This window comes from Drosophila gunungcola (genome assembly GCF_025200985.1).
Source record: "Drosophila gunungcola strain Sukarami chromosome 2R unlocalized genomic scaffold, Dgunungcola_SK_2 000006F, whole genome shotgun sequence".
Lineage (NCBI taxonomy): Eukaryota > Metazoa > Arthropoda > Insecta > Diptera > Drosophilidae > Drosophila > Drosophila gunungcola.
In genome coordinates this window covers 625,550-649,995 of record NW_026453168.1, presented here as the reverse complement: position 1 = coordinate 649,995, position 24,446 = coordinate 625,550, and the positions used below count along the sequence as shown (strand labels likewise).

At 43.3% G+C, this 24,446-nt stretch overlaps 1 protein-coding gene across 11 annotated transcripts in view; it reads right to left on the bottom strand.

Annotated features, from left to right (window-relative positions):
* LOC128254751 (nephrin) overlaps positions 1-24,446 on the bottom strand; it is a 63,938-nt gene that overhangs the window by 5,831 nt on the left and 33,661 nt on the right. For 7 of the 11 annotated variants that reach the window (XM_052984036.1, XM_052984037.1, XM_052984038.1 and 4 more), the window contains 15 exons: positions 15,630-15,762; positions 13,004-13,209; positions 11,039-11,152; positions 10,124-10,333; positions 9,895-10,046; positions 8,925-9,069; positions 7,842-7,972; positions 7,080-7,239; positions 6,437-6,651; positions 5,973-6,054; positions 4,856-5,015; positions 4,402-4,538; positions 3,949-4,122; positions 1,963-2,409; positions 1,575-1,876 (listed from right to left, as the gene is read on the bottom strand). In XM_052984036.1, coding sequence (XP_052839996.1) covers positions 1,575-1,876; positions 1,963-2,409; positions 3,949-4,122; positions 4,402-4,538; positions 4,856-5,015; positions 5,973-6,054; positions 6,437-6,651; positions 7,080-7,239; positions 7,842-7,972; positions 8,925-9,069; positions 9,895-10,046; positions 10,124-10,333; positions 11,039-11,152; positions 13,004-13,209; positions 15,630-15,762 — 2,768 coding nt within the window. The remainder of the gene's footprint in view (positions 1-1,574; positions 1,877-1,962; positions 2,410-3,948; positions 4,123-4,401; positions 4,539-4,855; positions 5,016-5,972; positions 6,055-6,436; positions 6,652-7,079; positions 7,240-7,841; positions 7,973-8,924; positions 9,070-9,894; positions 10,047-10,123; positions 10,334-11,038; positions 11,153-13,003; positions 13,210-15,629; positions 15,763-24,446) is intronic. The other 4 variants (XM_052984044.1, XM_052984039.1, XM_052984041.1 and 1 more) reach the window with 2 other exon arrangements.

Below are 24,446 nucleotides of genomic sequence, written 5' to 3'. Positions count from 1 at the left end.
AGACTTTATTTCTAAATAGGCTTTCCCCAAGTCTGAGAAGGGAAAAAATTTGGATTTATTTAGTGTTTTAGGACTGTACTTTAAATTTGTACTTCTTAAAAACATAACTTGAGTTTTTCGGGCCTAGCTCGAGATATGATATTTATGCTATTAATTAAACTACAATTTAAATTTTAAGGTCAAAAAAAGTTTTAAAGAAAACAAGATTTCGGGAAATTCATAGATTATTTATTATATGTTATTATATTAACATGGTTTTTCTGGAAGAAAAATATGCATTTATATTCTCAGTGTTTCACTGTGCTATTGTTTTTTTCAGAACAAATAAAGGAATACGATTCTGGGAAAAAGATTTCGTCTTGCTAAGCCTTTTCATCTGCAAGCGATAGGGTGAATGCTAAGCGACAAGAGCATAAGGTGCCATTATTAAGGTTTTTGATTGCCTGAGCAGGTTAAAGCTGTTATTTACAACCATTCGCGAGTCGTTCCTGCCTGCTTTATGTCTGCTGTTGGTCTGTTTGTTTAGGCCAGACACCGCCCACATGAGGCGCCTGTTTGTAATGTGTCTGCTGTTGTTGGCCCTGCCCTTAACAGCCATTTCCCACTCCGCTCTTCCTCCGGCGAGGCACACACTTGTTCGTTTATTGCATTTCGAGCTGGCTGGGAGCTGCAGAACAAGCAGGAGCAGGAGTAGGAGCAGCGGGGATAGGAACTGGATGCGCACATCCTTAGCGGTCTCGACTCGACTCGACTTGCCTCGCGATGGGTTCGCCTGCAACTTATTTTTATTAAATTCGCAAATGGAAAATTTATATTGCTGCAGCTGCTGCGGCTGCCCTCGGTTCTCAGTTCTCAGTTCTCAGTTCTCGGTTCTCGTTTCTCGCCTCTCGATTTCCGCTTACTGGCCCTAACTTCTCCTCCGGAATGGGCGTGGCTGGCACAGAGAAATTTCTACTTAAATGATTTTCAAATTATGTTGGTTTCTTCGCTTCTCTTACAACTGCAGATGATGCTGTTTTATTCCCATTTCAGCTATTGTTGTTTTCGTATGTTCCACTCGCGACCTTCAGGAGTTTTTCAAAGAAAAGTTCCCCTTGGTAAGTTGGAAATATTTTTGTAATTTCTCAATGACAGAATTTGATAGTTTCAGATTCAACGACTTTAAGTTTGCAAATTACCTAGCATTCTCTTATATTTGTATCGTTTTCTTTGTTACTCGTTGGCACTACACAATGGTTTCCATGGAATTCCTACAGTACCCATATTATTATTTGAATGATATGAATTCCTTACTAATAGAGTGTATAAGTAAGTTTACTGTAAGAGGCTTCCCTTCGAATGATTTACATCAACTACTTTATCATCATCCCGTGAGGCTAAGGCAACAAACCACTGGCTATAAAAACCACTTAGTCCAAAATATGTGGATGGCTGCCAGTGAGTGAAACAATGGGGGTTGACCACCTGTCCGGGGGTCGTAAATTAAGACCCTGCCGGCTGAATCTCCGGCATATTGTAAAAGGTTTAGTGCCCGCCACTGTGCGAGGAAGTGGATTAGGGTGTCCATAACTCACCTTCTGTTGCGGCTGCGGCTGCTGCTGCTGGAGCTGCTGCTGTTGCTGCTGCTGCTGCTGTTGCTGTTGCTGTTGATTGGCATAAGCGCCCATTTTGCTGACGGGAATGAGCGTGTTATACTGGATGTAGGGACCGTGACCGGGGGGCGGGCCTGACTTCTTGTCCACCACCGCGTACGTGGGCATCAGGTGATCATAGGTGCCGGAGGTAATCACGGCATTCTGCTCGGCCATTGCGGCCGTGGCGTAAGCGCGTCCATGACCCTTTGTCGTCCACTCGTCGTCCACCAGGTCGTGTCCGTCTGGGAATGGTATTGGGGTGTGGAAGGGAAGGAGGGGAAGCGGTGCATTAGGGATTAGCTCGGCGGGGCCACCTGTGGAAACTCACCCAACCCACCTTGCGGTATGATGTCCGGATTCTTGTCGATGCTGTCCAGGCTGCTCGTCACATGGCACGTCTCCCGTCCGATGCGGTGCATATCCTGCACTGATTGCCCGCCATTGTGGCCCAGAGTGCCGATGAGCAGGCTGCCATTGTTGTTGCTGGCCAGCAGGCCCAGGCTGCCGTTCCCGTTGGCCGTGGTGCCGCCCACTCCGCCCATGCCGCCGCCGACGCCGCCACCCAGCCCGTTGCCGTTGCCGGTGGTGCCGCCCACGCCGCCGACGCCGCTGCCCGGATGCGAGTAATTATTACGATCGCGCCCCGAAGAGCCGCGCACACGCACCACAATCACAATGATGAGGGCCACCAGGAACACGCTGCCCACGACGCCGGCCAGAATGCCGAGGAATGGCCGGATGTCCTCGATGACGGGCGCATAGGCCAACGAGAGGTCTGCGAGAGAACGGGATGGAGTGGAAAGTAAAAAAGGGGGAAGCCGGAAAGAGACCGAAGATTGGAGGATAAGCATGTGCCTTTGCATTTACGTATTCCTCTCTCTACACAGAGAAAAACTGTACTGAAAAGTTGTCCAAATTTGGGTATTGCTTATAACAGCATGGTTCTTATTAGTAAACCATATATAAAATATTCCGTAAATTTAATGAATTTTAGTACACGACTTTAATGGGCGGTGCTATTGAAATTTAAAAGTTAAGGTGGGCTTTTAAGCGGATGTAATTATGCAAAAGTTAACAATAATATTTTGGATATTTTCTCTTACAACATAGGATCTTATCACTGAACACCAAACAAAATATTGATAATATTAAATGAAATTTGGTTTACATGTTAAAGTTTAAAGTAGCTTTTAGGCTGATGTAATTGTATGGAAGTTAGCAATTTAACCTTCCTTTAGGTTGAAGTGTAAAATATTTTTTTTTAATAAACAGTATGGGTCTATTCAGCACACAATACACAAAGTATTTCAAATATTTTATGAAACTTTAAACTTATTAAAATATTATATAATTAGGGCCATTTTCTCGTCCTCACGATAAGTTAAAATTATGTTTTAAGCTGTTGTATTTGTATAAAGGTTAATAATTTAAGGGCTTCTTGTAGGGTAAAGTGTAAAAGCCTTGCAATAAATGCTATAAACCTTTGCAATAAGGCACAATCTTATTGCAAACCTTTTACAATAATGTATTGTAGTTTGATCCGTCGTTGTTAAAAATTGTATAAATGAACAAATTTTAGGATGTTGAACTGACATTGCCAGGCATTTTTCTCTGTGTACACGCCCGCTCCCTTTCCTTCTTTCTGTGAGACTGCATTGTTTTATGAGCTGCTAACTACGTCCCGTTCTTGGTCCAGTCCTCGTCCTTTGGTTGTTAATGTTGTTGTTCTTGTTATTGTTGTTGTCGGTGGCAGTTCCTGGCGCACGTGCCTTGAATTTAGTGCCCCTTTAATGAGCTGCATGTGTGTTAGTGCATATGTACGTGTATTTGTGCATATCTGCAAGTTGTAATCCGCCCCGTTGCCCCGCTGGGGTTGCTAATTTCGGTCTCAGTCGCTGTCGGCATGTCGGGAATGTTTAGTAACCCAACATAAAAAGATGGGAACAGGAAAATAAAACCATTTGGCATCCGGATTTATTTGTGCTGCTTTATGCGGACTTGGTTGGGGTGAAATTGTTAAAGTGAACTGATGGTGCTACAAACCGAAATAATTGAAAATTAGTCACATCAAATTAAAACTAAAATATTGTGTTAGGAACCAAACAAAGGCTAAATAAATATTTAAAAGTAAACATATAAATAATAACTAAAGCTACATAAAATATAAATGAACAGAAAATAATTGAAATTATAGTTTTCGCCTTAAATTAAACTATTAAATAATACATTGGAAAACAAGGCAGTGTTACAAATAACAGTGTTACAACCAAGGTAAATTAATAGAAAATTATGGAAAAGGAGAGTCCACCGCTACCTTCTTGCTGGTCAACGTCTTGGCCCTCGTCGTGGCCAACTGCCTTGCCCAAGTTGATAAACTCATCCTCTTCGCAAACGCAGTCGCTGGTCGTGGTGGCTGTCACTTTTGCTTTTGCCTTGGGATAGACAGCAGGCCTAAGTCCTTGGAAGGACTTAGTGAATGTTATTGTAACTAAAAGAAAGCATGCGATTGAAATAAGGAGCAAGGAAAGAAAAAAGAGCACAGAGGGGAAACCAATCATGTTAGCAGAATTTAAAGCAAATTAAAAGACAAATGAAGCAGCTGTAAATGCAAGCCTACGCCAATTAATTTATAGGCAGAGCAGCAGGACTCTGGCCAGGACATGCATGAAATTGCAAACGCACAGAGAGAAGGAGATGGAGATTGCGAAGCAGGACTGCCCGCATCACTCGGATTCATTTCTGGTGCCTCCCCTGTGATTAAACTCACCCGTCTGCTTCTCCGGATCCTTCAGCGTGTAGACCTGCAAAATGGTGGCGTTGCTACGGCCCTTGCTGTTGTGGGCGATGAGGAAGACATTGTAGCCCATGCCCGGCACCAGACCGCTCACCTCAAAGTACGGTCGCCTGTAACGAAGTTGAATCGATATTTGAATGTCCAAATCAAGAACGGGAAAACCGCAAAAAAGGCCAAAGCAAAGAGCAGGACAAATGGGTTTCGCAGAAGGAGCACAAGGAGCAGCAGCCGCTGCAGGCTGCATATCACATGGACATGGACATGGACATGGAAATGGCCATGGACATGGCAATGCGTTCTGTTCGATGCCACGGCTCGTTGGGCTCGTTGTAATGCAGAAGTCACACGGCGTGTGATTCTGATTGCTTCGTGTCCATTCCGATTTTTCCTGCTCCGGCATCGAGTCCGTTTCCGTGTCCGTACTCACTTTGATTTAGAAATTTTGGGATGGCGCGTCGTTCCATTCATGTAAACCTCCATTATAAAGTCCTGCTGCAGGCCGCCGTCGAAGCCTTCGATGCATTCGATTTGGAAGCCCGTCGACGTCTGGTTGAGCACCGTGCAGTTCAGCAACGGATCCGGCTCGCCTGTGGGCACGCAACACCAAAAAGATACAGGGACATTTATTATTCGGGCTTAGAGGCAGATCAAGCAACAAATTGCTCGGACCCCAAAGTATCTACATATTTCGCCGAAAAGCTTCAGAATCAATAAACCAACTTGCAGTGCAAGTTTGACTAATCTAGCAGCCAGGAAAGCAAATCGCCGAGGTGCCAAAGTCATCGACAAATCAGCGCAGCGGGACTTTAGCCAAACCCGAAAACAAAACATAAACAAAAACCGCTCACAGCCAAGCGCTTTCCCACGGACAGAAATTTAGCTGATGGAGCCTCAGATACCGTGTAGATGGAAATTATTTTGAATTATATTTCTCTGATATATATTGTATTTTCGAGGTATGCTATTGAATTTTTATAAATAACTATATAAATTTTACCATAAATAGACAAACTGTTTGTGTCTTTTTTAAAATTTTATGTTTTAGCAATTAAACAAATTATATATATATAAACAAATATTTAAAGTACTTTTCAGGATTAATGAAATCAACAATGAAACAATGAGATAATTTATATATATATTTAAATAAATAATTCTTAAGCCCGAATTTTAAATACAAATATGTACATATAATACATTATGATAAATTGATAGGGAAGATAAACAATAAGCGAAATATATATTACAATAATTATTTCTTAAGCCCGAGTCTTGAATACTTCACTGTTAAATATAGTAAACAAACCTATATATTAACAATCAAATATTTACAATTTTAATACATATATTGCCTACTGGTAAATACCATTTAAAGCACAACCCCAACTGGGCCAGAATAAAAGCCACATGCCCTGCAAGGCCTGAAATTAAGTTAAGGCTGCCGGCAAGCGAGACCGCCAGGCAATGGCTCCATATAGTCCCACATAGCCCCACTGACAGGTGAATCGCCCGCTTCCACTTCCACTTGCCCCACTGCTACTCACCTGCCGGGACTATTGTGTACACGCAGGGTTCACTTTGATCGCCAATTTCGTTGGTGGCCCAGCAGAGCAGCGTTCCGTAGTCCTGGCAATGCAAAGAAGGAGTCGCAAACAGGGTGAATGAGTGGGTGTATAGGGGTGCAGATGGTACAGGTGGTACGGGTAATACAGGTGGAGCTGGGCTAAGGGACCGGGTTGAGTGACAATGCATTTCGTTGGCTTAATTTATGCATGCACTGCGGCAATGGCGACGCCGTTGGCAACACACCTTTCCGACCTTAATTGAAAATTCAAAACCGCAACTCGTTTGGAAAATTATGTGCTGGCCCCTCAAGGGCGTGCCACGGACTGATTTATATGACCTCCAGGAGGAGCATGCGAATCGGTATCGGAATGGGAATGGGAATGGATGCGGGAATGGATGCGGGAATGGATGCGGGATCTAGGACCTAGGGTGGAGTACTTACATTCTCCGTCATGGGCGTGTAGTGGGCAACACTGCGGCCCCTGTCAACGGCCACCTGCGAGGCTGGTATGTCGACTGTTTCGCCCTGAGTTGCATTGAATTTCCAGACGTAGGTGGCCTCCGCGGGATTGGCATCGATTTCACAGGCCACCTTGACGGTCTCATGTCGGCCCGAGCTGTAGGAGATCCTCTGGCGAGGTCGGCAGACGGGCGCAACTGCAAGGAGTATTAAATTGAATTGAATTGAATTGAATCGAGTGGCCAGGACATCTGCATAATTAAAGAAAAACACTGTCCGAACTCGAGCTTCAATGCGAACTTTTTAGACAACGAGAAAGTGCAGCACATTTGCCAAATTAAATATTTAAAGAGAATGCTGGCTTTCGCTTGCGGTTGCATTGTTGCTGCTTAATTGATTTATTTGTCTGATTTACGGGAAAAATTCAATTTGTCTCTGGTCTCTGGATAAGTCGGACACAGAGACTGTTGAGTCCTGCTGTAATTGCATTGTGTAACGTGTTAGTTACAAATTGCAATCGAAAGATCCAATTCGTTTTAATTAAGCTGCTATGTAAATTAACACACACTGAGACGGAGACTGAGACTGTGACTGAGACTGAGGCTGTGGATAAGGAATTACTCACATCGGATGTCCAGCTGGACGGGATTGCTCTCACCGTCGCCCTCTCGATTGCTGCCCACACAGGTGTAGATGCCGCTCCTCGCCCGGCTGGCATTCTGGAGCACCAGACTCTGGTTGGATACCGCAATGCCTTCGGCGGGATTGTTGGACAGGATCTCACCCTGAAATCGAATTCGAAATCGAAAGCAGTAAGTAGAAAGCAGAAAGCAGCAGGCAGAAAGTGAAACGCAAATTGAAAATTCCAGAGTACGCCCCCAAATAATTTATTGCATCGAATTCAATTTACCGATAACTGCTAAATTGAAATAAATTTCATTTCTCAAAGCTAATAACACTTTTATGTTGCGTTACATTGCGCATACGCCCCGCAGGCTGTGAGGCGTATAAACGGCTGATTGAAGGCCCGGTGGCTGCATAAATTAGGCCCGGGCTGCATAAATTGTTAAGTGCTCTCCCACAGCCCGGTAATTCAATAATAAATGGTGCCAGAGTAGAGTATTCCATTCTTTGCCCTTTGGCAGCCCTAAAATATGCAACAATTATGCGCTCCATCTCGATCCAAAGTGCCTGGGGCTAACGTATGTGCGCCATATAATGAAAATAATATTAATAATAATAATAATAATATGCATATTCCGCTTAAGTCCCAAGCCTCAAGTCACAATAAATTAGCCGCCAGTTTGCAAAGGCAGCGGGGTGTTAAATGTGCCATTTGAAGCGGCAACTAAACTTGCGTGTAATCCGGCATCTGCCTGCCACTTACATTGTGCCGCCAGCTAACTTTGTATATCCACGGATTCGATTTGATGTTGCACTCGAAGAACACGTCGATGCCCTCGCGCAGCGTGGAGTTGAGCGAATTGGTTCCGAGCTCCAGACTCACCACCGGTATGTCTGCGGATGAAAAGGCCGTCAAATTGGATATAGAAGTCATTAGGGTAGTCGGCAAAAAGGGAAAAACAGACTTAGCTGCCATGGCATCGGGGAAGCTAATTACTTTAAATCGCCTGCCCAGACAAATAATAAAGCTGGCAAGCAAATAACACGCCAGAAGCGTGGGGCAAAGGTGTAATTACTGTGTAAGCCGCACAAATTAGCCAATTTAAGTTGTTTAAATGTTCGGCTCCCCTTCCACTCACTTCATTTTTCCTGTTTGTTTATTATTATGCTTTTTTCTGTTGGCCAGCCTGGCAATTAGGCCTTTGAAATGTTATTTTGCTACTGCGTTCGAGGCCGGCTAACTGAGCAGCATTTTAACTTGATTAATTCAAAATTGGTTCGCGAATGCGAATCAATTAAGCTTATTAAGCAATCTATCAAATTGGGCAAACAGTGCCCCCGCCACCAGGCTCCGCAGCAGATATTTCAATCGAACCGGGCCGGGTGGAACAAAAAAGCGGAACCAAAGGAGGAAAAGTTAAAAGGTAAGCAACGAGACCGCATTCCCAAGGCAAACAGGAAGCGGTTCTCCTTTTTTTCTGCGCCACGGTTGGCGGTTGCTTTGCCATTTAAATTTTGTGCAAACAGGTCGAAAACTGTAGGAGCTTATGGACGACTTTGCAGGCGGCGATGGTGGAGATGGTGGCGCTGCTTGCGGTGCTTGTGGCGGGTTAAAAAGTTTCGCAAGTTTTGTGCCAAACTTTCACCGGCCGCCGCTGGAAATTAATTTGCCAAAACTTGCGCAGCCCAGAGGTGAGGGGTATCGAAGAAAAATATGGAGCCGCAGTGCAGCGATTTCTTACACAGTTTTTAAAGCCGCTCGCCGACTTTGTGCTTTCGCTTTCATTAAAAACTTTGGGCAGCCGAATTAAATATTAAGCAGGCCATTTAGCCCAACCCAACTTACGATAGATGTCCAGCTTCCAGCCGTCCTCCATCCCGGACTCGGGTATCATGCTCTGCTCGGCCCGGCAGGACAGGAACTTGCCGCGGTCGTCGATGGTGGGCGTGAACGTCAGCACCGAGGTGGTCATGTTCCCATCCGGATTCGCCTAAACAACGGGGAACGGGGCAAACAGTTAGCGGGCGGGCAGTCAAGACAAGACAAAGGAAACGGAAACGAAAACGGAAACAGAAAAGGGTTGGCACGTCCTTCGGTCCAGATGAGGGGGGTGCTTTTAATTGAGGCCCTCGCTACGTGACTGCCGGTCGAGCAACTTCAATTACCACAAAGCATGTGTACGGCCTCGGTGGGGGGTGGAAATTGTACTCTGGGGCAGCCATTAACAAGGATGACAGGCATTTCAAATTTGCATGTTTAAAAACATTTTGCACAGGGTAGCAGTCGGGTGGTTCCGACGACATTGTCAAACGAGAAAAGACAAGCAATTGTTTTTGAATGTTTACAAATTTTAAATGTATTACTTTTGTATTTTTTTAATTATGCTAAAATATGTTTTTAGATTCAGGAATTTTTAAATCACTTTAAAAGGTGTCTAAAAGTGTGCAATCAAAAAATTTACCAACTGGGTCTTTGGATTTTTATTTTGTTGCATACTTTTAGCATAAAATGATTTTTGTGGCAAGCTCAGTACATTTTATTAAATAAATGAAAAGTTTTAATTGACTGGTAACGAAAGATTTCACAATTCTTTACTTCTTAGGTCTTCCAACAAAATGATGGAAAACGGCGGTTAGACCAATTAAAACCGTAATGTTCTTAAAGCGCTTGTATGATTCGACACACTGAGAATTCCAATCAGGAAAGTCGATAGAAGGGAACTTCGATTGTAATTTTATCTTGGCCATTGCCAAACAATCATTTACAGGACCCCCGCTAGTCGGTCTTTGTTCGGCTGCCCTTCGCTTCCACTTACAATCTCATGAGTATTCTTCATGGGGGTACTGCCCTTCCACCAGGTAATCGTCGGCGCTGGACGTGCTCCGATGACAACGCAGCTGAGCTGATAAGAATTCCCCGCCGACAATGGTCGATTCTCCCCCTGCAGCTTCACAATCAAGGGGCGCACTGTGCAAGCGATAGAATTTAATTAGTTAGGCTGTGGGGGTGGTTGTCAGAGGGGGGATTCTCGGGTTGGAACTCACGGTTCATGTCGAGGACGACGCTGCTGATAATTGGCGTTGTCAAATTATTGTTCTCCGCCCGGCACGTTAGCTGCATGTGGAGATTGCGGCGCTCCAATCGCTGCAGGGACAGCACATTGCCCACCCGCCGCTCGGACAGTGCTTGGCCCACACTGGCGTCCTTGTAGACGGTGTTCCCATGCAGCCAGGTGACTCTCGGCTGCGGACGACCTGCGAGCGAAGTGCCCAGGAAGAAAAAGAATTATCGCAATTGCTGTAGCAAAATGGGGGGATGAGCACTGTGTGTACTGTGTGTGTGTAGTGTGTGTGTGTGTGTGTGTGTGGGGAGTGTGTGGGGTGTGTGTGGGGTGTGTGTGGGTGTGTGTGGTGTGTGCAACTGATATGTTTGCCGTAAGGCTTAGACTTGGAGTTGTCTCTGCGTTTAGCTGGCAGCGTTTTAGCCGGTCTTCTGTTTGTTTATGTGCTCACAAGTGCAAGGAGTGGATGAGTGTCTTTCTGAGAGTATACGTATACTATATATTGGGGTGTATATTGGCAGCGGTGGGTGTGGGGCTGCGTGTGTGTGTGTACAAGTGCCTTTCGCTGTTTCATTTGTTGTCTTGTTTGGCTTTTAGCAATTTTCAAGTGCTCTCAATGCAATTTGTGTGGGCATTGTGTGTGCGCCCGAGCTCCTCGATTGTGTCTGCACGTTGGTCTGGTATTCTCCGCTCTGGCTTGGTTTGGTTTGGTTTGGTTTCGTTAGCAGCTAGAGCTCCATTTCGAGTCCGTGTTCGTGCAGTCGACAGCCGGGTGGAAATTAAATAAAATGTGAAAATCTTTCGCCTGCATTTTCACGCTCATCACTTTTAATTGTCAGACACAAGCGGCAGCGTCAACACTTTTGCCCACACAACAGTGGCTTGAATAAGGACTTACCGCCGATGGCCACGCACGTGATGTTGATGCCGGAGCCCTCGTTGTAGGGACCCAGGGTGTGATCCTCGATGGTGACTCCCTTGCTGTCCAATATAATCACTGATTCGGGCGGAACTGCAAACAGAAACGTATTGAATTCTGTTGTTAAAGACCGCCAAATCACATTTTGCTTCTGAAAGCCTCGCAGGGCTGTCAGCTTAGTACTTGTCCAGCGAGTTCCTTAAAAGCCTGGCTGACAGTGCTTTAACAAGCTTCTTCTGCTGTTGCCAATTGGGAAGTTCAAAAAAAAAGGGGAGGGAAAAAAGAAATGCTCGAACAGGTGCAGTCAAAGTTCTGCGAAGAGTTTCTAGTGAATTTTCATTTTCTACCCCGCTTTTCCGCCTTTCATTGTTTTGAATGCTCTACACTGGTCTCTTTAACGGGTTCTCTCTCCTTATTATTTTTGGTTATGTGGGTGGCCACTTGGCCAACTATTTTGAGCCGGACCCCAACCCGATTATCATCGCTTTGCTGGCAAATTTGCTTGGTCTGATCAAGTCCTTGGAATTTCCTGCCCCTTCCGCGTAGAAAACTGTCCAAACTGTCCACCCCCCGGACTGGGGCAACTTTTAATCTAATATCTTCTTTAAAGTTTAACCCTCCGTTCTTTTCCCTTTATCCATTTTGCCAACCGACGAACAAAGTTCTAAATCCTGCCTTGGTTTTACGCTTCACATGTCACAGACAAACACACGCACACACAGCAGCATGTTGAACATGCTCAAAAAGTTTGTAAAACACGGCCACGCCCCTTGCCGCCCGCCCTCTGCGCTCCATGCGGCAGCAGCGACGTCGACAGCAACTATTTACCAACAATATTCGGCCAGGCCAACTCTGCCGGCCATATATTTCAGCCAAACGCCTTTGGAAACGCATATAAATTTTAATGGTAAATTGCAAGCTGTGGCCGCCTCAATGCGCAGGTATCCTCCTCATTCCCCATGCAGAGGGGCAGAAAAAACAAGCTTCAAATTGCAGCTGGAAATGGGGAAAAGCGGAAGATGGAATACGCTTCTGCTCCCGGATAATCCCGTTCTAGTCTAGATGTTTTTCAAGAAAACAGAACTGTTCCGTTTGCATAATTTTTTCCTATTACTATCAGAAAAAGAATATAAATGTTAGCTTGCTCCTGGGATGTAATAACACTTTAAAATAAAATTATCATTTAAAGAATATTATTATAAATTTATATATATGTATATATATATATTACCAAATACTTCTAATGTCTAAGGATTAAAATTAAGCCTTTTCCAAAAACTTAAACATAAAAAATTAAATGTGTTTTAAGATTTAATTATACTAAGCATCCTGTGACTTGAATAGTTTTTCACACTCAAGAATGTAAATTATCTGTTATATTAAAAAGGCTTTAAAGAATTTAATTATTTTTTTTTAGAAAAAATTGAATTAAACAGACTGCTCCTTTCGCGTATATTCAGCATTTCCATCGCATACTCTTGCCCAATTCCAAGCTAAAATCCATTTAAATGGCAAGGAATTCAATTCAGAGCTTGCACCCTGCCCCCATCTCATCCCCTTTGCCTCACTTTTCCCATTTCTCCTCGAGCAGCTTTAACCAGCCACGTTTAAACTTCTCGCCAAGTTGGCACTTTAAAATCTGTTTGCCAAGTACCGAGCTGCTGAAGGGAGGCAGTGGCTAAAAATAAGGGAAAAGTTGGCAACCCGAACATATAGTTGGCGTCTTATTCTGTAACTAATGTGTTTGTCCAAGAGCTGAGAGCCGTGGTTGGCCAGGCCAGGCCAGGCCAGAACTCAACCAAACAGAGCAGAATGGAGATGGAGTCAGGACCGAGACCAAGACACGGCCAGGATATGTCGCTGCACAAATTAGCTGCTCAATTATGCTGCTCCGCACTCTGTGGGCAAACAGCAAAGGAGAACGGCGAGTGGAGCAATACTTACTTATGACAGTTAAATTCACTTTGGAGTTGCGCGTCGGACTCTTCTGGAAGTCGACGCGGCAGCGATACTCGCCCGTGTCGTCCTCCGTGGTTGACTTGATGGTTAGCGTGCCGGCACGTCCTTCCACGTGGAAGGAGAGTCGCTCCCGATAGGTCTCATCCGACCAGTGCGTGCCCTGGGCGAAGTTGGAGTCGCGTGTGTCCACACTGAAATGGGGAAAACAAGCGAAAAGTAAAGACGTGCACTGGGAAAATGTAGCAACTTCTTCAAAAGAATACAATGAAATAATTTATAGAGGTGGCTAAAAGTATGCAATTCATTTTTTATTCGGAAGTCTGACTCGAAACACGGCATTTCTTCCAGTCGTTGCATACTTTTAGGCACCTTTATTTATATTGCATTATTTTACACTAATAGCCTTGTTAATATCTAAAGCTGGGTAAATGTTTGTTTTGCAACTTTGGAATGTCAAGGCAAGTATTATATAATACTATTAGCTCCTTTTTTCTCTCAGTGCCTTAATGAGATGGATATTAAATGAATTTCTGTGTATCAACCCGAGCCAAAGGAAAACAAAAGTAGCCCTACTCCCATTACTTTCTCACGCCAAGCTGAAAGTTTTTTATTATCGCCAACAGCGTAATTGGGTTCTGCAATGAATTAATAATACACACCCGGCCACGCCCACTTTGCTGTAATTTATTGTTTTCGCTTGAAAATGTCGATTATTGATTATTCCATTCTGGTGATACGGGGCGTAACGAGCTCATTTTGGTGGTCAATCAATGGTCTTAAAGTGTCTGTTCTGCCTCTCAAACTCGGCGCATTTGGCAGAGTTGGTTTTAAAAAGTTTTGAGCCAGTTTGCCCGCGCAGAGCGGAAAAGGTGGTGCCTGATTTAGGTCAACATTTAGCCGAGTGGCGAAGTTAATTGAGTTTAAAGCTCTCCTCTCGGCATTCTCAGCCCGAGTTCTGCCAACACATAGTTAATTATGCACGCTGTGGTGTAATATTCTATTCCAGCATGCCTTTAAGTAGGCGAAAGCGTTTTTAATTGCGATCCTCAGTAATCTTCGCCCGAGGCGCTCAAGTTCGAAGCCTGATTTGAGTGCTTTTGCCCACTGATGGTGCTATAGTACAACTTATGAATTAACCATTCACGGACCGAAGGCCCAAGGGCTTTTGAGTTAGCAACTCATTTGGCATTTAAATTGCAGCTCAGCAAATGGTACCCAAATTAGATCGTTTGTTTGTGCTGCAAAGTAGGTGTTTTACCGTCCAAAAATATGCCATAAATTCGCTTTGCGCATGAGTCGATCCTAACTGCAGCTCCATATGTCTTCTTCGACAGCTCCTCGAATTGCCAGCCTGTGTTTTATTGCATTTCAATTTTGATTTGCTCCCAGCATATGCTACACTGCTGGGATAATAGGGTTCTGCTAAAGCATCACACATGTCAGCTGGGCAATAAAAACCCAATGGATGCCGGAATTGAGCTGTCGGTTCGGTGCGGGGGCGGTAAATTATATTTTTAACGGTGGGCGTGGCTGGTGCTGCGCTGGCCAGCGGTTTCTTTTTATGATTAATTCACTTGCTGAGTGGTTCTTAATTACAAACAAGAGTTGAGCCCAGCCCGACGGAGCCCTTTCCCTCGGACGGTCGTTATGCAACGCTAATTACTACTTTCGACCGAGTCATTTGCAAGCCCTTGAAGTGCCCGAAGTTCAATTAGTTTTGGCCGCATGTCAATGGCCGGCTAGCTGGTTGCCTGGCAATCAGCTAATCACCAGGCCAAGCTCACAGGCTCACAGGCTCACTGGCTCAGTGGCACACTCACATGCCGACCAGTCGGACAAATCCAATTAAAGTTTCACGCCTTTGATGTGTAGTAGTCGTGTATCTGCGAGATACAAGATACAAGATACTAGATGCTAGAAGCCAAGCAGCAACCACTGCGACATAATGTTCGACATGAATAATTGAAAAAGTTTTGCTGCCGAATGTAACCTTGGAGCGTGGAGCTTGGGAGCTGGGTAGATGGGTAGCTGGGGATTGTCGAGAAAGTTTGCTCTTGATTTTCGGGAGCTACTCCCAACTGAGCCTCTCTGTGTATAATTCTCTAGTTATGCTAATTTCAAGTCTGCAGGCTGACGGACCCACACCTAAAAAATTGCCTAATTAGCCGTCATTAAATCAGAATGAAAATTCTCCGCAAATACGGCAAACTGACATGTGCAGGTCTCCGCTTTTCCGCTTTTCCGGTTTTCCGGCATTCCGCCAGCCACGCCCCCTTGTGCGATCCAATTTCCCGCCTCATCTGTCGACCGTTTTTGTTTGCATTTGCGTTTGCGTTTGCGTTGGCTGAGTGGCGAGCAGGTTGAGTGCGTCAAAAGTTGTCTGCGGTAATCAATTTTGTTTATTTATGGAGCCGTGCGTGCCAGCGTGTCTGTCTGAGTGTGTGTGGCTGAAATGTTTGCGGTCAGGTGGGGCTGCGGCCTGTGGCTCTGCATCTGACACGGGGACTTTAAGGACTTAAGAGCGGCTCTAAAAAATGTGTCACTCAAACTTGGAACTGCGGCGAAGTTCGCCTTTGACCAACCCAGCCATGTTAAAGCCATCGCCACTCACCTGTAAATGGGCGTCTTCAGGCCAACCTTGTACCAGATGACCAGGGCCACCCGATCCTCGTAGATGGGCGGGGTGACGTTGCAGGGCAGTCGGCCGACCGTGCCCATTATGGACTCGGATAGCACGGGTGGACCTGGAAAAAATAACGTGAGTGATTAGTCTGTGACACAGGCAAAAGTGTACTGCAAAAGATGCATTTCAATTGGAAGTTATGTTGGCTAGAAAATTGTTTACACTTCATTTGTAACGCGTTTCTGTTTTTAAGAAATTTATATAAAAAAGTTTATAAATGAGTTTCACAATCATTAAGATACTGATTTTTGCTACAAAGATAAAAGCACCTGTCTGATTTTTTGTTTAACAATCGGTACCAACCTAGAAGTACCAATATTGCAAACAAAATATTAAAACGTGTTAAGAGGCCTTTCAAGCTAAAAATTATTTAACAAAATTATCGGCAAGTCGAAGAATATATACCCTTGCTTTGAAAATAAATGAATATTATATTAGTCGATTATTCGACTATTTCGGTTTTTCTGCGTACATGTTTAGAAACAATAAAGCTATGGCAGAATTTTAATAAAAATGAAATATACATTTTAATAAAAATTAAACTGTATTTTTGAAATGGTAACTTACTTATAAATACTTATATTATAAAGACTATTGAGAAAGTTTGACCCATATAGTTTTAAAACTAAACGGACTAGTTTGCGTAGTAAGAAAAAAAACGGATATGGCTAGACTGATGCTCCTAGTGATGCTGATCAAGTATATATAGACTATCCTCTGCAAAAGCATACAAATAATTCACTTAAGTCATAGATCTCTGAAAAGAATTAATAAGCTTGAACCCGGATTAAAAAACTTAAATTTAGCAAACGATTTCCTTGTGTATGCAAGGCGGAAGAGGAAAGAAGCAGCAGGAGCTGCAGGAAAGTGGCTGCAAAAAAACTGGCTAACAAATGATGTATAATTAGGCGAGGGCATTAGCACTTTGTTATTGGGCCAGACCCCCCAAAAAGCCGAGTTGCGGGGAGCTTGCTGCGATCTTTCGCTTGGCCCAACTAATAATGCTATAAATAAAAGCGAAGAGACTGCCCCGAAAGATGGGGGGCGGGGTGAATGGGGGTCGGAGAAAGGCGGCGAGATAAAAGTGACGTAATGGGCGCGACGTCTTCATCGCTGTCCTGCGCCTTTTTCTTTCGTCCTCTCACATTAAAGTGAAATTAGCGAGCAAATCCTTTTTTTATGCTAATTTCACCCGGCTTTCAAGACGGGATGGTTCCTCCTCATTTTAAACCGCCCTTTTCCTGCCTTTTTTTCCTTGTGTTATATCTGCAGCCATTTTTTGAGTTATGTCCTTTGGCTTGGCTTATTTTCCGAGTCCTTGCTCTTAACAATTTCCCTTTTTGCTCGCCATTTATTTGTGTTATTTTTGGCCTGCACTTAAGATTCGTTTGCCTTTTCATTATTCGCAGTTGCTTTGTTCCCTCATATTTCGCCGCCTTTGTTTAAAGCGCCGAACGAGAAGGCGGCAGAGAGATTACTGTTTGAAGTTGACATTAATTTCGGGACTCAAGCTTATTTGAGATCCGGCCTGCGAAACAACTGGACTCCTCTTTTTACGTATTTTGGTCTGATTTTAATTTAAATTTCATAAGATTGGGCCGAAGCTTGTCTAATTTCTGCGCTCAAAATTTCCCGAGAATTTCTTGCGCAAAAGTTTGTTAGCCCTTTTTGTCTGGCCACGAGTTTGGCCAAACGCTGTCCCTCGTCACGGAATTCCGCCGTTGTTTGTATCTCATTTATATTCACTTGTTAACTCATTTGCATTTCGTAGGCTCAGCATTTTTGGCCTGGCCCAAACAAAGTTATTACACTTTTTGGTTCCGAAAATCCCCCATGCACTGGCCGGCCGCAAGAGATGATTTAATTGTGGAAATGGACCCAACTCACAGCTCAGTCAACTGCAGGCGGCGCTCATTGCTCATTGCTCATAGCTCATTGCTCATACGCAGTGTGGCCGCTGTGGAATTAGTTGCTAATCAGCTGGGGAAAAAAAACCCAACCCAAGCCAGTCATGACGCAGTCGGTAGCGATAATGCAATGCATAATTTATAATGATTATAAATGGTTTTTGCTGCCCGACATTTGACTTTCGATTTTGCATAACACTGTCAGTGGGTGTGAGGTCGTCCGGAGAGTCGTTTAAAATGTGATGTTGTCTAAGCCGGAAATCGCCGTGCTCCCCAGCTTTTTCCGCCCGGATTCGACATGGCCCGGGCCTGGCTGCCGCCATGTTTCGATTTTTCGCTCATTTCATATGCAAATATGTTCGATTTGCCATTACAGCGCAGAGCAAACCAGTGCCGAAGAACGAGGGCAACCGCAATAATAACAATGCCAATGATGGCAACGATGATGACGTCGCACACACACACACTCTAAGCCCATGTGGGTGGCGAGGGAAGCTCCCAGAATTTACATTTTCCTTGTGCCGGAGTTAAACGAAATGCCAACATTGGCAAAACATTTAATTATAGCAATTAGCTAATTAGAGATTTTCGCTGGAACCAAACGCAGTTTTCTCCCCTCTTCGCCGAACCAACACAAAAATCAATCGTAAAATACCCAATGGCTGTGCGTTGTTCTGGGCCGAAATTCGGCATTTTGGCCACGTTTGTCCACTTGTGCTGATTTGTTTTCGATCTGCGCGCCTGAATAATGCAAAGTGTTCGAATGAATTGCAGCCTAGTTGCAGAAAGTTGCTCTCCACTTTGATTTCGTTTAGTAAACCATTTCTCTCGCATCTCCCGGAACTATAAAAATGCCATCAACATTATTTGCCACAACACGGCGACCATTAAAATGGTTTGGCTAAACAATTTTTAGTGGCCTGCCAGTATTCAGCAGTCGGGCGAAAAAAAATTGACTCATTAGCCGCTCCACGCACACGACAGAAAACGCATTAAATTCGTGTGTGTGCGTGTGTCTGCACTCTGTGGCAAATTAATTGCACATAAAATTATAACTCAACGCTTTTGAAGCAGACAAGCGACAAGGTGACTTTCCCCCCGATTTCCGCCCAATTTGATGGTGTTCCCAGATGCCAGATGCCACATGCCAGTTGCCAGGGGGAAAGTCGTAAAAACCCAACGGAAGCTGAGTGCGTGTGTGAATGCTGTGCAGCTTCCATTAATTAAAAGCAATGTGTTGATTTCTTATTCCTTGTCGGTCTCCTTGTTGCCTCCTTGGTCCTTGCTCCTTGACAATTGGCATTTTGTTTTGACTCTAAGCGCATTTATTGCCAATTATTTTTATGGCCCAGAGGCAAACAGGCGTAAGGTGTGTAAATAAATGAAGTTAAACATCGATCGATGTGTGTGGCTTGTACTTTGATACTTTATGTTAAAGCAAAAATTTCGTTTAAGTGCATGGAAAACAAACTAAAATTTTTTTAATCCAACAACTACTATAATTGCTTTGACCATAATTCACTAAAAACTGCTTTAATTTTAAGCCAATAAAAAATAAATGGAATAAATCAAATAAATTGAATTATAAATATGGTTTTTTTTGTACTTCCACGACATTTCGAATTACAAAAACACTGTGAATAGAAGAAAATGTTTGTTTTTTTTTTGCGGTAGTTGACATGCCAAACCTCACAAAAGAAAAAAACGTCTCTTTGTCAGTGCCTAAAAAAAATGATCCATTTAATGTGCCGTAATAAATAAAAGCAGCTTAATTAATTTTCCTATTAAATGCCATTAAATTCCATTAACGTAATAAGCATTGGCAACGCTTTTCAACCACAAGAGGAATAATCACACGTTTTTCAACATTAAAGAGCGAGTAGTGCAAAGAGCAGAGGAAATATCAAATCAGAATATTCAAATGCCAAACTAAAGGAATTTCAACTTAAATATGACGGCAGCCAGCTAGCAAAGGAATCTGGCAAAAATTATTATGCAAATTTGCTTTCATATTAGTGGCATTTGGTCCGCTCGACTCCTCTGACGACGGAAGAGAAGACGGCAGAAAAAAATGGAACCCAGTTGACAACGGCAACATTTGCTGATTTGGCAAAAATATGCGCAGAACGTGGCTTTTGGGGGCGGACACGAAAATGGGGGAGGGGCAGCGCAGTGACATTGCCGGAAACTCCTGCCAAGAAATTGGCAGCCAAATTTAAATAAAACTCTTGTCAATATTTGCCAGAGACCGAAGAGAACGAGTGCGAGTGCGAGTGCTAGCGACTCAATATGAGTAACAAAAATGTTGTTTCAAATAAGTGCAAACATTTGCATAATTTGCTAAAATCATGAGGCTATCAAATAAAATAAGCGTGACAGCTCTAACCCCGTTTTATTCGATTTGGGGTTTGGCTAGCTGGCAATGGGTTCAGTTACTGGCAAATTTCGTTAACTGCAAATCATTTTGAGGCTAAAACCCATTACAAAGGCACGTTAATTGCACCGTTTGGGGCAGTACTTAAAAATTAAATAAAAATCAAATAAAAATCAAATAAAAATTTCAAATACAATTGAAGCGAATCGGAGGAGTGCTCAAGATGGAAGCAAATTTCAGACACAATTAAATTAAATTCCCCAGCCGGCAGGAGGTCCGGCAACTATTCATGTGTAAATTTCAACAAAAGGCGCTGAGGGTGACAATTACGAGTCGGTCAAGTCTGTGTAGCTCGGCTCCTTCAGCTCGGCCTTCCTTCCCACTTTCTTTCGGCCATGTTCCCTGTTCCGTTTTATGGCCATTTGCTTTATGTAATGCCAAGTGTTTCGCCCAGAGACGGTTTCATAAAAGCAAAAGGGCGACAGAGGCAGCAGCGCAGTTTTAATGTGCTATAAACTGTAACGATAATGATTATGCGTTCTAGGTGGGGACAAGACGTAAGAGGCGGGAAAGAGACAGCACGAGACCTTCAGAAGGAGAGGGGAATAGGCCTCGGCTGTTGCAGCAGTCAATTCTCGGCATAAGTTGACTTTAATGTGCGCCAAAGTGGCAATTATTGAAAGTGCTCGCTCGGCCACTCCGAGAAGTGTAACAAGCAATCGTTTTGTTTCGGTCTCCTTGATTTCGGCAAATGAATTTTATATTAAATTTAATTTTAATCCTATTAACACGAGTGGTAAGCAATGGGACTACGGAAATAACTGGCAAGCGAAAGCAAAATGAGACAATAACAGTTCAGGTTTCATATACCACTGAAATAGTTGTTAATTTTGCATTACTAACTAACATCCTTAAAACATTTCATTAAGTTGACCAAGCTGACCATGAACTCACATTATTAAACGTGACTTTTAAAGAGTCTACTACTACTAGAAAATAAACTTGTTATATTTAACATAGGATTCTCTATATAAGCAATATGTTTTAGTACATCAATAAAACAGAGCATATGGTGGAATTGATGGTATGTTACCACAATGAACATGAATCCATAAAACTACCGCTTCAACTTTAAGAGAGTTCTCTTCATTTTACATGCGAACTGGGCATATTCTTACATAACCCATCAATGGACTGGGCCAATCTACATACACCCCTTGTCCCATAAAAATGCAGTAAATGGCCGGGTAACAGACTGACTGACTACGGTAAACTTTCACTTCCTGTCCCGATGCCCCTTAAAAGATTCTTAACGGCCCAATTTTAGTGGCCATTGTGTGTGTTTCGGTGTGTGTGTGTGAGTGTGTGCTGGTCTGCCATTCTCTACCCTTTTCGCATCCACATTATGCCTGCCACAGACCATAAGTATCTGCGAGATACAAGCACGTGGCACCGGGCTTAGCGATATCTCTTGCATTTTATGGCAGAGGAAATACTCCGTGTCAGGTGGAACCTATACACATATCTTTAATGCACAAATCAAGTCACTTGAGCACTTTTTCTATAAACATTTTCATTTTATAGATACTTAAAAGGGCCGCCTGCATTTGGAGAGCCTTTTATGCGGGCCCGTACCTTCCTCGTTCCCATGGCTTTTGGCCTGAGCCCATTCCATCCGCCGGGACCATTATGCCGGCTCTTTGTGACCGAGCGACTGGAAGTCTGTGATTTTAGCCAACGTTCGAAAATTGTTGCATAAGAAAGGGGTGCCGACACGTTGCGTGTATTAGAGTGATTGTGTGCGAATCTGTGTGAGTTTTCCGGGACTGTGTGTGTGTGAGTGTGTGTGCTAAGCCATGACCGTTTACGTGTCGCTGCTTTTACTTTTATCTGAAAGTGGAATCGGGTAATGCGTTGCTGACTCGACAAATGCTTAGCCAGGGTTTAGTTTTAGTTTTCCTTCTTTACTCTCAAAAAAAAAGGTGAATCAGATAGCAAAAAAAAAATATGTAATTCGATGTGCAAACGTGAGCTTGTGGAAATAATTATATAATGAAAGCGTAGCAGAGAACAAATGGAAATTGCCTTTCAGGATTTGTAGTGTCTTTATGAAATATACGCAAATTACAGGACTAAATGAATTTTCTTATATAAAAAGGCAAAATGTCAGAAAAACGCAATTTGTGGAAAAAAATTCAAACGAATTTTCCCCTAATTGCTGCACACGGAATTCCCAAATGAAATTTTCCACAAGAGTATCATTTTTTATATGATTCCTCATCTCGTTTTGACTTTGTGTTTTCCTCTATTTACTTCTGTTCTAGAGGGATAAGTTAATGTCCTACGGAAAATATATTATATTTTAATTTAAATGTTTTATAGTTAATTTCTTTAAGTATTGAAATATGTTAAATAACGAATTTAATTATTCTGTAATACTTATCTATTTAAAAATGAAATGTATTTACTTCAATTGTAGGGTATACAGTTTTTGTTGACTGCAATTTCCGTTCGTTTATGCCTCATTTTCTTTTTATATATATTTGTGTTGCTCATTTCGCTTTTTATACAATTTGTTGAGTACAGCGTTTTTTATGTTGTCCTCGTTTTTCTGTGAAATTATATATTGCCCTCTCCTTTGTATTTTTTATTTTCCATTGATGTATTGCTGGTTCTCTTACTCTCCCATTTGGCAAACATCCCGCGGCTGTTGTTCCTTGTATATTTTCAGATAGCATTAGAAATTAATGAAATCAATTTTTGGAAAAACAAAGAGGAAAAATCAAATTGGGTCCACGCAGGGGATTCTTCCAGATGCGTGGGGGTCTCAAATGGGAATTGCCTAAAGGCGTTTACTTTATACTCGACTATTGATTGGATTTCCATCGACTGCAGTCGATCATAGGTGGATTCAATTTCAATGCATACGAGGCAGCTGCGGATTGTTGGAGCTTCAGCACGGATTTTTCTCGGGATTTGAGCTTGTGCTTTCTGTCAAAATGCCGGCAGAAAAGGGTCGCACAGACCGCATAAAATATAAAATGTCCGGCCATTGAAAGGGGCAAGGCACATATTTTTTGTATAAAAACAATTTTCTTTGATTTATGCGCTCGTAAAAAACAAATAAAATTTACATGCCCATTTAGAGGCAGTCGTTGCGCACACATCATTCCCTCTATATCATATATATACATATATATAAATAATATGATATTTTCCTAGCTAATATATTAAAAAATATGAAACCGTAGAGAGCAGTAGCCTCTGGCCTCAAAGTGCGCAGCAAAGTATGCTGCACGTTTTATCCCTGGCATCTTTTGTTTCGTTTTTGGCGCCCAACGCGGGACAAAAAGAATTCGTATCCCTGCTGCTCGAAGTAAAATAAACACACAAATACAGCAGACCGTAATGTGTGCGTAATGTATGGCAAATATGTGCTCACTGCACACACACACACACACACACACAAACACATACATACATATGGGCACATAAATATTTCATTAAGTATGTGTTGTGCCCCATTTATGATGTGTTTGTTACATTGCACAGCCATAAATACGGCAAGGAAAACATTTTGATGATGCGTCTGTTGGCCAGCATTAAATATTTGGCCAATGAACCGATGCGATGGCATCTGTCCAATTGCAGGGTAGTTTTTAATTTCGAAATTTAATTCACATAAGAAGCGGCCTGGTGGCTTACAACTTTCCACATTGTCAGCCGTGTTCGACATGTGCCGCAGCTTAAAGCTGATTAGCAGCAGCCACACAATTGGCATGCACATTGGCATTAGCTGCTCATTGGCTCATTGGCTCATTGGCTCATTGGCTAGCTAACCATTTGTGATGGCCAGCCGCCCACTTTCGGCGATGATGAATGTGTGTGGATACGTGGAAACGGCTTGCAAACGTGAGCGGATAGCCAATTACATTGGTGGCCGGCAAATGAAGTCAGGGGCGGCGGCAATGATCCGCCACTCATAAGTGAAGCGTTAACCGCGTTTAAGTTGTGCGCGTGTCTAGGACAAATCGGGGGCTAATAAGTAGCTAAATGACTGGGCCGTCGCCACCCACTTCCGGTTCTCAATTAGCTATGGAATAGGTGGGGCAGATACTTCATAACTTCTGCCTTGCAATGCTGACACCCTCTGACCCCTTTAATCCCCTCCAAGGCATCGGAGCCCACTTCCTTCGCGTCATGGTCCACTGTTCGCTTATCCAATGTCAGTGCCAGTGCCAGTGCCAGTGCTGCTCAACAAATGAAACGCTCTGTCATGTGTCAGTGCAAATGCAGACAAAACACTGAAAAAGTAGCAAAAGCAGATGGGCTGGGGATGAGAATGCCCCCCGAACAATCAGTGGATACATTGACGCCCTAACCGCCTCCCTTGCTTTTCCACTCAGAGTCATTGTCATTAATTTGGCCCCGGCTCGGGCTCAGAGCAATAGCTTAGGAGTTGGT